Below are 13,014 nucleotides of genomic sequence, written 5' to 3'. Positions count from 1 at the left end.
CTCTCTCTCTCTCTCTCTCTCTCTCTCTCTCTCTCTGTCTCTCTCTCTCTCGCATTGATCAAATGATTGACATCAAAGAACAATGATTTCTTAACCATGATTGTTTAAAAAACTCCCAAGCAATGAAAGAAGTGATTTCTTTTCCTCCTCTTTTCGTATGCCACGACTTTTTTTTTCCACAGCACAGGCCAAATTTGTGTAGTGAAACATCTTTGAAAGTTCGAAGTGCGTGGAGTAACAAGCTATGAGGAACTTCGTTTCAATAGATGGCACCTGATGATATCTGGTCCCAAAGCTTTGCTGGTGTCCACTTGTGTTGACTGTTGCCTTACCTCTTTTGTAGTGAGGTTCAAATGTAGTGATGTTCATTCACTGTTGCCTCACTTCTTCTGTAGTGAGGTTCAAATTTCCCAAGATATCCTTGTTTGATGCTGGGATAGTCGGTGGCAGATGCTCAGCTTCTGGGACCTTCATCTTACCAGAGAAATGGAAGACGAAAAGCTCAGTCTTGTCTTTGTTGAGAGACGTCATAGACCCATCTGCTCTTTTGACAAGTGGGATGGAATCACCTGAGGTAAAGCCCTCTTGCTGTTTAATACTTCACAGAAAGTCCTGTTAGTTTGGTTGTCTGGTCCTTCCTTCGACAGATAGCTTTCCTTTGTATCTCTGACATATTCTTGCAAGCAAACGTGCGGCGTTGTTTGTTTAGAGTCGTTGTGTGGCGATTGTGTCAGAGCCAGACTTTTACTCTTACTGTCGGGAACAATTCAGAATCCAAACTGGGGTTGGACTCTTGGTTAGAATTTATAAGTCTGACTCGGTACGGATATACCTCACAGGGTTAATAATTGACCAGTTAAGTTCTTCACCTGTTTATCTATGTCCCAGGTGAGTACCTCTGCCCAGTTAGAGCTGGTTAATAAAAAAAAAAAAAAATAAAAAAAAAAAAAAAAAAAAAAAAAAAAAAAAACATGAGTTTCAGGAGCTTGGACATGTTTACTCCAAGAGGATGGACGAGAAGACTCTTTCGGAAGCAGACGAGTATTCCTCCCAAGGTGCCGTTTGCTCTGTCGCGTCGGTGCCATCTTGAGTAGGCACTTGGTTGGCTATTGTTATGGGAAAGTGTAGGATTTAATCATGTTTCAGCGGTAACTATTATATCTGCACTGTGTGGGCTTACATGACTGTATGTCAGATCCCCAATATTTGTCTGCAATCCTTCGATGTTGGCAGAGGCTCTCTCTTTCTTTCTCTCTCTCTTCCTTTCTTTCTCTCTCTCTCTCACTTACTATCTGTCTGTCTATCTTTTGCTCTCTCTCTCTCTCTCTCTCTCTCTCTCTCTCTCTCTCTCTCTCTCTCTCTCTCTCTCTCTCTCTCTCTCTCTCTGTGTGTGTGTGTAAGGCACTGGCATTGATATTATGTGACCTAAGACATTGATTTTATATTTCTACTTAATTCAATGTATATTACTGGGAGTCTGTTTTGCCATGACGTGTCCTCTTTCCTGTGTTCGTTTCCACCTCAAAACACCAGTTGTTGTGGCAGCTGTGTTTGCTAACGGAAGGCCTTGAGGCGTAGAAAGTTGAGTCAGGATTGGTACTTCAGAGAACACACAAGGAACCCAGGGCAGAGAGAGACAGAGAGAGAGAGGCAGACAGACAAGAGCGAACAGCTCTGACCTCTACCCTGACGGCTGGAGTCTGGTGTATTAACAGTCCACAATAAAGACCATGGCACGTGAACGTCTGTCTGATTATTCCACGGACCTACAACCAGGGCATCGGGTGCTTTACAACTGCTCCCAGTGGTGGGTTACAACTGTTGCCAGGAAGCTGGTTACAACTAGCACCGGGTGGGTACACACACTCTCTCTCTCTCTCTCTTTTTCTTTTGCTCTCTCTCTCTCTCTCTTTCTTTTGTTCTCTCTCTCTCTCTCATTTTCTTTTGCTCTCTCTCTATATATATATCGCTGTCTCTGTACATGATACAAACCACACACACTTCCCACAGACACATACCCGAATAAGTCTCTCAGAATTCCTAATTCCTATTCCCATTCCAGGTACCACTGCAATTCCGGCTACTTGGTGAGGCTGCCAGACAGAGATCACTTCAAATTCGGCCCGAGGGCATTCGGCTGTCGAATCTAATTTATATTATTCTTTTTTTTTCATTTCTATCAAGATATATCAATCATCATTCTTTGTCAGTAGTCATTATGTATCATTTATCATGCTTTCTTAATTGCTTGTACTTGTCTGTATTTCTTTTCTTCCAATTAAAAGTACTTGTTGATGTCTGTATTAATCTTTATTATTATTATTATCATTTACGCTTTTTTTCTAATATTATCCTAAGTAGGTCTATAAGTAAGTATGACCTATTTATAAACGTTCTGTTATTATTCCTTTGTCATGTTATATCAATGATTTTGTTAAATTGATTAAATCATTGTAATTAAAGCGACAGAAAATGTATGAGTCATATTTTTTTCCAATGGAAGAAATGTTATTTCTGTTTTGTAAGATTTGAGTGTTTTGCCTTCGATTCGTTCCTCTGTGTGTGTTTGTTTGTCCGTGGGCTTGTGCGTGTTTGTTTGCGTGTTTTTTTGTTTGCTTGTTTGTATGTTATTTGTTTGTGTTTGTTTGTTTGATTGTCTATTTAAGTGTGTGCGTGTGTTAATAAATATACTCATGGATATGAAGTAAGAGAAATAAAAGTGAAATATAGATACATGTATACGACACACACACACATAAACACACACGCACAGTCGCATACACACAAACACACACACACAAACACACGTGTACTGTATACATCCGTTATCCTCACTTTATCATTGTATTTCATCGCATTTCCTGCAATTCTTTCCTATTGTTATCTTTCGAAAACATCCTATTGCTGGGCACTGACGACAGTGATAACAAACAGAAGAAAGGATAACACATGACATCATAATCATGCCATAGTAATAATAGTAATGATGATAACGATAATAACTACAATGAAAAGGGATATAGACAGAGATATAGAAAGGAGACGTGACTATAAAGAGAGGAAGCAAGGAGCGAAAAGGGAAGTGGCAAATGCAAAGGATGGAGCGCATGGCAAATTGCATGATAGGTTAGATACGAAAGAAAAGAGGAGAAGATTCATCCCGACTGGTCAGACAGAAGGATCGAGCGGCGAAGGATATGCAACAGGTACGAGCCATAAAGTATGCAAATTGCAAGGTGCTGTATGAGGAAGTGAGTGTACTGAGGTGTTGAGAATATTTCAGAGTTGATGAAAGTGGCATGAGGAAAGCTGGGAGTGAACGAGAAGTGTGCGAGTGTAGCGTAGGAATGAGTGTCGAGGTAGGGATGCACCAGGGATCGGTTCTAAGCCCTCTCCTGTTTGCAGTGATTGTGGACGGAGTGACTGAGGGTTTTGGAATAAGAGTCTCCATGATCTAGGTGATTTGCCGGTGACAAAGTGATCTTCGGAGATGCTAGAAAAGAGATTGAAGTCAAATCAACCTGGAAAGTGGTGGCAACAACATGCAATAGTGAGTACGGATATGAAAGGCATACGAAGTAAGTAAGACAAGAATAGATGTATGTGAACGAAATGAGGTTAGAACGTAAGGCACGGAAGTGAAAAAAGTGGATGATTTTTTAAAAAGTATTTGAGATCAAGGTTGCAAAGCGATAGGGAGGTGAGGAAGAGAATGCAAAGGAAGACTAAGAGGGTAGCAGTAAGACCAACCATGTTGTTTGGTTTGGCGACAGAAGCTTTAACCAAGAGGCAAGAGGTAGAAATAAAGGTGGCAGAGGATGAGGATATTAAAGTTCTCACTGAAGGTATTGAGAAAGGATAAGATCAGAAATGGATATATAAGACGAACAACACATATGAAACAGTTTGGAAATAAGAGTAAGGGAGGCAAAGTTAAGGTGGTTCGGGCATGTGATGAGGAGAAACGAGGAACATGTAGGGAGGAGGAGGATGTTGGGTAGAAGAAAGAAGAGAGAAGAAAGAGAAGAAGGCTTAAGAGGAGATTCATGGATGGAGTGAGAGAAGAGATGAGAGCAGCTGGTTCGACTGAAGAGGAGGCAGAGGATAGAGGAAGATGGAGGCAGATGATCCGCCTTGGCGACCCCTGGAATGGGAAAAGCTGAAAGAAAAAGATGATGATAACAATAAGGATAATGTTTATTATTGTAATGGTAGTGATGATAATAATGATGATGTTAATGTTGATGATCGTGATTATAATGGTAATAGTAATGATAGTTATGGTAATGATAACAATAAAAGTGATTATGGTAATAATGATGATAATAATGATAACAATCATGATAGTAATGATAATGGTAATGATTATAGTAACAGTAATGATAATAAGGATGATATAAGTATAACATAACAGTTACAACAATAATGATATTGGTAATGATAATAAAGATAATGAAGATGGTAATGATAATGATGATAATAAAAAGGAAAATTATAATGATAATGATAACAATATCGATAATAATACAAATAATAACATAATGATAACAGTAACAATAATAATGATCATAACGATAATAATAATCATGATAATGGCAATGGTAGCACAAATGATAATGACACTAAGAATGATAATAATGCGCAGAAGTACAGTGAACAAAAAAAAAAAAAAAAAAAAAAACAGAACAACCAACATACAGGCTGAAACATATACCTACTTTGGCCACATACCCATAAAACACCACAATGGACTGAAAAAAAAACGATAGAGAAAGAAACAGAATGGAAAGAAGTAGAAAGAGTCAAAACATTTAAAAAATGTTAATGGGATGACACCATCATCATCATTATAACCTTATAAAGTAAAAACTTAAAACCTTAAAATTTAAAATAAAACCTTATAAATAAAGATGTTAACCTTATAAAATAAAAACTTAAAACCTTAAAACCTAAAATAAAACCTTATGAATAGAGATGCTAATGGGATAAGACCATCATCATCAGAAGAAGAGGCACGATTGAAACCTTAAAACCTAAAATAAAACCTTATGAATAGAGATGGTAATGGGACAAGACCATCAGAAGAAAAAGAGGCACGATAATCCAAAATCGAGTACGACAATTAATCATCCCCAGAGTACGACATCTTCTCCTCCATTGTTGACATCTGGAGCGAGAGACGAGGAGGAGGAACGCCCATTCACCTTTTCCCTTTTGTTTTTTCGGTTTTTCTCGGTTTTTACGAGGATGTTGGTGAGTTTGGGTGTGTGGAGGGTTTCATGAGGGGCTTTGTGAGGTTTGGAGGTTGGTAGAAGGAGGTGGTAATGAGGGGATAGGAGATAATGAGGTAATTATGGGGAAGGGGAATGCGATGCGGGAGAATTGGATTAATTACTTGGGATTTGTTTTTTGTTTTGTTTGTTTTGAGGTATTTTTTGGGATTTATTTGGTGGTTTTATTCTGTTTTGTGGTCTTGGGGTGTGTATGAGGCGAGGCTTATGAGGTGACATGAGGGAACTATGAGGAAAATGGAGAGAAATGTGATTGTCTTTGTCTCGTTTTTTTTTTGGAATTTCCTCTTCCCTTTTCGAATATTTGGTCGTTATTTTGTTTTCTTTGTTGCTTTATGGGATATTTTGTGTAGTTATTGTTTATTTGTTACTTGTTTTTGTGCGTTTATATTGTATTTAACTTAGAATAGACATCTTTTATAATTACCAATGACGTATTTTTATTTTATCAAAAGCAGAGAAAGAAAAGGGTAAGAATGGAAAAAAAAATCATGAAAGATAGAAAACAGAATAATGGATGAAACGAAAGAGTGAAAAAATATGAAAGGATTAGAAGAAAAAATAAATGAAATGAAAATACAGTAGAAGTTTAATTTAAAGCTACATATGATTTATAATTATATCACATAATGATACAAGTTGCGTTATGTCACTATAAGAGGAATAATTCAAGCCATTTATTACACAACTCATTACTCAGTCACAGTGTGAAATAAGGGTAGTAATTGGGCCAGTGAAATCATGCTATTTATTTCTATTATAATTTTTGCATTTTCTAAGAGCCTCACTCTCATTATGGTTAATCCTAATGTATTTTTACCTGTGATAGAATATATTAAGGAAAGAGAAAAAAACTCACCAGACTTTGGAAAATTGTTGAATGTAAACACATTACTTAGTTTTTTCTGTCCTTGGATTAATCCTTTTGAGACGAGCAACATCTTAAGGCGCTCAGCTGTGTGTGTTTTCTATTACTTTCAAGATTTATGGTATGAAATATAAGTCTGTGTGATATATTGGGAAAGTCATACTAGTTAGCTTGTGGTATAATTGGTCATTGTAACCGAAGGAACAAATAATTTGTCCCTTCAACTGATGGAAAATGCTGGACTAGAATGACCCGACCTTGCGACAGATGCCATTGCAGAGAGGTCAATGACTGGATTGCTGAGCTGCAGATTTAGTTATTCAATCAGTTATTTGCATAACTCACTGCAGAAGTGATTGGGAAAAGAATCACTGTATATTTTTATGATTTTTATTCTTTATTCTGATAGTTTTTATGTTTTGCCCCTTATCTTTTAGTAATTCTATTGTAATATTTGATAATAATTTTGATTACAATTTGATTATGATATTATGATTGATGTTATTGTCTTAATAACTATATATATTGCTCAACATTTTACAGAGTATTAACATTGAATTATTTTGCAGGACCACGACCTGTTGTCAGCCATCCAGAGAAGTGACTTGCGTTGGCTTGAGGCGAACTCCAGCCAGATCACCGTAGACTGGCGGAAGTTAGTCCACAGCAAGTCAGGAGATACAGCTCTGCATGTCGCTGCTCTGGCTGGCTGCACGCAAGTCTTGGGGTACGTCGAAGGGTGGAGGTTGTGTCTCTTATTGTATCTGGTTTTCAGGATTGTTTTTTTTTTGTTGCAAATTGGTGATTGCAATAATCAGGAGGTGATAATTATGAATCATTATTATTAATCCTTCTCAAATAGGTCTCCTGGTATTATGGTTTGGATTTTTGCAACATTTTGAGAGTTGCAGTAGGAATTGGATTGCTAGAAGGCATTGTCAAATACTCTAGCATAGTATGGCATCACGCCTAATAGTGGGGAGGAGGTAATTATCTTTCCGGACTTTAGATAATGGACATGACAGATAGTCACTCGTCTACTTGCCAATTACCCCTAGTAGGTACAAAGACACACTATAGTATTATAGTAGATAGAGGCAATGACAGTGCGTGGAGTAAGATTATTACCTATTACGTTATGTAGATGCTCTACTTATGGCCAGAATATAATAAATCATAGATATGTACCTATTATGCCTTTCCTAATCGTTACTGACAGTTTTTACAAGAGATGAGATATTTTTTAAAAATTATTTGGAAAATATGCCATACATTGAAGGGTTAAGATCAATACTGTTTTTTTTTTTTATGATTGTTGTTAGATTGTTGTTAGATTCACTAATTGCAATGGTTGATAAATGTTAGTGTTTGTTTTATTTTATTTTTGTTATTTATTTATTTATTTATTTATTTATTTATTTATTTATTTATTTTTTAACGTAAGGACTTTTATATTTATGCATTAGATATTGTCAATCATCATCAGGTAAATGTGATGTAGTTAGTTTGTTATTTAAGGTTCCTATGTAGTTCTCCTTTTGACAGTTTAATATTACAAATATTTACAAGAATTATAATATGTCATAGTGTAGTATAACATTTTTCAGTACATCTTGAGATAAGAATGATATATACCAAACACAAGAGGAGGTAGATGAGTTCAAGATATAAATTTTTAAATAAATATTTCTATTACCATGTACAGAATTACTGCTGTTGATTGAAATGTGATGCACAGCTTATCTGTTTCATCAGTGATTGAAGATGCTATGTGGCATTAGTATGTCTGTAAAATCAATTGTTAGAAACATGAATTAAATAGTTTATCAGTTGAATTTATAATCTGATTTGTAGTTATATATATTTTTTTGTTATGAAGTGGTCTGTCCCCCCCCCCCCCCCCCAGATGGCTCCTCTCTCAAGGGTGCGACCGATGCCTAGAACAACAGAATGCCGATGGGAAGAGGCCTTTGCACTGCGCAGTCCAGGCGTCGCACCTTCCCATTGTCAAAATTCTCCTGGATCACGGTAAGAGAGGAGGGAGTTTTTTGTCTCAGCGGAGGTCTTTTCAGAAGTGTAATATGGTAGAGCTCTGTTTTTGTAAGGAATGTCTACTTTGGAAATGAAATATGTTTTGAAGGAGGGAGATGAGGCGTAGTTTGTTGTGCTTGACACTCTATAGATAGAAAGTATATGGAGAGTCATAACTCTATACTATATTGTATATGTCTCTGAGATATGTATATATATTTTTTAAAAGAGCTTTGATTCAATTGAAAGATCTTTTTTCACTTTACACTCTATGCTATTTATGAATATGTGTGTGTGTGTGTGTGTGTGTGTGTGTGTGTGTGTGTGTGTGTGTGTGTGTGTGTGTGTGTGTGTGTGTGTGTGTGTGTGTGTGTGTGTGTGTGTGTGTGTGTGTGTGTGTTTTTCTTTTGTTTTTTGTTTTTTTTTTTGCCAATAATTTGATATAACTGGCTAATCGCGACTCAGGAGCGACGATCGACCCCCTAAAGCGAGCCGACTGGACGCCGCTGATGCTGGCATGCACGAAGCGAAACCTCCAGGTCATCAGGCACCTGATCGAGAACGGGGCCAACCTGCGCCTCGAGAACAAAGACGGCTGGACGAGCTTTCACCTGGCGTGCAGGGAGGGCGACAAGGAGATCGTGAACTACCTGTTGGACGTGGATGGGTCCGTGTGGAACAATGTCAGTAAAAATGGCAGGACTCCCTTGCACACGGCAGGTCAGTTAGCCTTAGCTTAGTCTTAGAGAGAGAGTGTGAGTGTGAGTGTGAGTGTGAGTGTGAGTGTGAGTGTGAGTGTGAGTGTGAGTGTGAGTGTGAGTGTGAGTGTGAGTGTGAGAGTGAGAGAGTGAGTGAGTGAGTGAGTGAGTGAGTGAGTGAGTGAGTGAGTGAGTGAGTGAGTGAGTGAGTGAGTGAGTGAGTGAGTGAGTGAGTGAGTGAGTGAGTGAGTGAGTGTGTGTGTGTGTGTGTGTGTGTGTGAGTGTGTGTGTGTGTGTGTGTGTGTGTGTGAGTGAGTGTGTGTGTGTGTGTGTGTGTGTGTGTGTGTGTGTGTGTGTGTGTGTGTGTGTGAGTGAGTGAGTGTGTGTGTGTGTGTGTGTGTGTGTGTGTGTGTGAGTGAGTGTGTGTGTGTGTGTGTGTGTGTGTGTGTGTGTGTTGTAAATTATTCTTCAATTTTTTTTTTATATTCTAATATCTGTCAATTGTTTTTTAAAATTATTTTCTATCTAGAATATCCTTATGTTACTTTGATTGACCATTTCAATGTCCCTCACAGCTATGCATGGGAAGGATGCAGTCGTTAAGATCCTGCTGTCACGTGGAAACTACAGCACAGACGAATCCGATGCCTGTGGGAACTCACCCCTCCTGGAGGCGCTGCGAATGGGACACAAGAACATTGCCGAGCTGCTAATATTGGAACACAATGCCAGCCTCTATGCCAAGGACAAGACTGGCCGCATGGGGATCCATGTGGCAGCAGAGGCCGGACAACGGGAGGTGGTGAAATTCCTCTTGGAAAGCCAAGGGGTTGATGTCAATCTGCTCTCGGAAACAGGTAAGTTTTTGCTCAAAAAATGAAAAAAAAGAACTTTTTTTTCTAGAGTTCCAAATGATGTTAAGTGATGTGTTAATAATCAAGGAGATTTATTATTATTTTTTAAAGCATTATTAATTGTAAGTGAATAACATAAAACTGGATTGCAAAGTTGAGTTCTTTTTGTTATTTTTATAACAGGCTTATCTGCAATGCATTGTGCTGCAAAGGAAGGCCACACAGCACTGGTCGAGATGCTGGCAGAGCAGGGCTGTGAAGTTAATACACAGGATGAGAATGGAAGGACTGGTGAGGACTCACAACTTCTTTGTAGCAGCACAGAGTCTTGACTAATAGAGATCCTATTATCAGATTTTTTGTTTTGTTTTTGTTTCTGTTTTGGTTAGTGTTTTCATTTGTGTTTAGAAGCTGAATTTTTCTTTTTCCTGCAAGAAGAACAGAGTTATCATTTGATGCTCGTCCATTAGTTTTAGTATTTATTTAATGTCTGGTATAAAGAAGAGATCGAAAACACAAGCCTACCTTTCAACCCTGTAATTCAGTTCCTATTTTTTTCCAGCTCTCTGGCTTGCTTGCAGCTCTCGTAGAACAGCCTGTGTGAAGGCACTACAGAAGCTCGGAGCACAAGACCTGGCCGATAAGAATGGCACTCTGCCCTCCCAGCTGATGCCGTTTTGAGGTGGAACCGCCGTAATGGTCTAGATACTTCGAAGGTCGCTTGTCTATGCACACCTATTTGCAACTCGAAGGAGACACGTCCCAGAATTCTATATATTTGCATGATGAGTCTTCCATAATCATGAAACTGCTTAAATTGTCTTTTATATCTCCATAGACAGTATACGAGTAGGAACTAATTCCGATCCTGGGCTTGACCTTAAAGGAGTACCTTATTATAGGGAATGAGTGAAAGAGATGGCAGCTGAGAAAGAAGTTTGAAGTCGAGATCACCTGTGATTAAAATGATAACGTTACATGTGCCTTTTATACCTGTGTATGCCGGTTATTGTGTTTTTTTATTTTATATCTTTAAATATATCATTTTTAAGAAGGGGTGTTTCATAACCTACTCTAACCTAGATGAAAGGTATGGATATAGCCAGAGGGAATGGAATAAAATGTACAATGAATTTTGATTAGAGATTGGAACGCAAAATGCAAGCAATGTTAAAAGTGATGTTTGTTATAATGAAATCACCATTTGGGCGATATTTGAAAGTGAGGAATTAATGATAAAATATATGATGAATTATCGGGAGTCACCAGAGCAAACGAGAAGACGTGTTTGAACAGGTGAGTCAACTCGGCCTGTGAACACTTGGATGTAACATGACTGGTGAAAAAAAAAAAAAAAAAAAATGCGCTATCATGTATACACACACACGTGCTGCGCAGACACCCACGTCATGTAGGGTATTTCAATAATTGCAACTTTTGAAATGTCATTGCGACTGTACATAAATAGGCTCCATATATCATAAAAATGAAATGTGAAAAAAATCAGCTTGATCTGATAACGTTTAGGGGTTGCACTTTTCAATTTAATATATTACGCATTTCCGCGGAATTGGGGCCGCGCAGCGGACGAGGTCCACGCACTTCGAACTTCCTCGCTAACCTTAAATGATGATAGTTCCCTTCCGAATCGCAATCAAATTTGTGTCTTTAGGTGCATCAAGTTCCTCGCTGACCTTGGGAACCTGAATTTTGCATGCAACAAATTTCTCACAGACCTTAAGCACTTAAATACCGCATATAGCAAGTTCCTCAATGACCTTAGGTCGGAAGTCTTTCAATACTTCTAGTTCCTCACTGAACTTAATGGCCGGTAAAGTAATGCCATGTTTCTTCAATAAGCATATAAACGTTTGTTAATTAATAACATTATTATACATTCCAACAAGCTTCTGTTGTGTTGCTACTTGTTTGTGATATATTGGCACGATATAATTCGCTGAAAGTGTGATTGAAATTCAAACTTTTCTGGACGACAAATTGCTTTGAAACTTGTGACTAAATTGAAGAATTATATCAGAAATTTGGACTGAAGACTATTACTAAACTAAAGGCCATCACAAAAGTACTTAACATAAAGAAAGTATATTATTATACACAGGAGGAGAGTTTGAAAGCTTCGTTTATTGGTACTGAAATCGTATCTTTTAAAGGCAAAAGACAACCGAGAGAGTGCTACAAGAAGACATCGAATGGTATGAAGCAAAGTTAAATGGTAGTGCTGCATCCACTGGTTCTGCTGACCATAAAGCCTACTAAAAGGAAGGAATACAGAAATAAGAGGAAATGTAGTCTGGCAAATAAATTACTGAGTGAGATTCAGGAATGTGTGAAAACAATACAGATGATGAACATGACAACGGAAACTTAATCTTCCTCAACCTTAGAAGATTTATCCACTCCTGATGACTGCCAGAAGGGAAACGGAAATACGCCACGGAAATAATGCAACAAATTTTACTGATGCTTTTTTTTTCTCAAGTAGTAGGTCTTGACAGCAGATTAATTCCTTTAGATACTACCATTTTCCGCATGAAAAGGCAGGCAACTATTGGTAAAAGAGATGACACTCTAGCTTCATTGAAGATAACCAATATGAATAAAAACATGTCATAACCTCAGGGAATTAACAGAAGTGATTGATTTATATGAGGATATAAATGATGAGGTCCGTTTTCAGTGGCCAATTAACTTTAATGCTATGGACGGGTAACCATTCATGAACTACTGAACAGACATGCAAAATTATTTTGTCTTGAGTCCTTAAAAGAATTTAAAAAACATAATATTGCCTAGGATATTTGTGCCAGTTGGTGTTAGGTGGTTAGGTTATATGTGTTCATCATTACATATTTGTATATCACTTGATGTTGTACTTGATAAATTATGAAGTATTGAAAATGCTGATTTGCCATCCAAGACAAAAGTTGGCTTGAAAGACAATTTGATTAGATGCTTGGGGACATTGCAAAAGACCCCTACTGTTATCAAAGGTATCTTCGAGTTCTCCAAGATCCATTTCTTTTGCTGGCGAAAAGCTGTCATTAGTACAGAGCCGACAATATTTCAGACAGCATTTGGGGCATCTCAAATGTGTTCAGAAGTAGGGATCCGATTAGGGTTTGACAAATCCTACTTTGCATCCATCAGTAGATATCTGCATAACACAGATATAATTTTCATGCCACTCTCTCACGATGCTGACTGCATGCATGAGGTATTTGGTATGCTGAAAATGGAATCGGAAAAAGCTG

The 13,014-nt window shown here is 37.8% G+C and overlaps 2 protein-coding genes across 2 annotated transcripts in view; both read left to right on the top strand.

Annotated features, from left to right (window-relative positions):
* The window catches only part of LOC122242212 (uncharacterized), a 4,925-nt gene extending 2,416 nt beyond the window's left edge, over nucleotides 1–2,509 (top strand). Inside the window, exon 4 of the mRNA XM_042999463.2 lies at nucleotides 2,063–2,509. Coding sequence (XP_042855397.2) covers nucleotides 2,063–2,150 — 88 coding nt within the window. The 3' untranslated portion in view covers nucleotides 2,151–2,509. The remainder of the gene's footprint in view (nucleotides 1–2,062) is intronic.
* Nucleotides 2,510–5,166: 2,657 nt separating this feature from the next.
* Nucleotides 5,167–10,796, top strand: LOC122242211 (uncharacterized). Its single transcript, XM_042999461.2, has 7 exons — nucleotides 5,167–5,253; nucleotides 6,729–6,886; nucleotides 8,066–8,187; nucleotides 8,656–8,910; nucleotides 9,464–9,745; nucleotides 9,926–10,033; nucleotides 10,305–10,796. Exons 1-7 carry the CDS (start codon nucleotides 5,248–5,250, stop codon nucleotides 10,421–10,423), a joined length of 1,050 nt encoding a protein of 349 aa, XP_042855395.2. The 5' UTR covers nucleotides 5,167–5,247; the 3' UTR covers nucleotides 10,424–10,796.
* The last annotated feature ends 2,218 nt before the right edge of the window (nucleotides 10,797–13,014 follow it).

This window comes from Penaeus japonicus, unplaced genomic scaffold, assembly GCF_977035675.1.
Source record: "Penaeus japonicus unplaced genomic scaffold, GWHDUDI00000001_assembly GWHDUDI00000026, whole genome shotgun sequence".
NCBI classification, from domain to species: Eukaryota; Metazoa; Arthropoda; class Malacostraca; order Decapoda; family Penaeidae; genus Penaeus; species Penaeus japonicus.
The sequence above is the reverse complement of the archived record's forward strand: the minus strand, read 5'-3'. Positions and strand labels throughout refer to the sequence as shown.

Bases quoted from the DNA above. Each gene is read 5' to 3' on its own strand.
- LOC122242211 (XM_042999461.2), top strand. The intron at 6,887-8,065 runs GTACGTCGAAGG...CCCCCCCCCCAG, and splicing joins GGCTGCACGCAAGTCTTGGG to ATGGCTCCTCTCTCAAGGGT. The intron at 8,911-9,463 runs GTCAGTTAGCCT...TGTCCCTCACAG, and splicing joins GACTCCCTTGCACACGGCAG to CTATGCATGGGAAGGATGCA.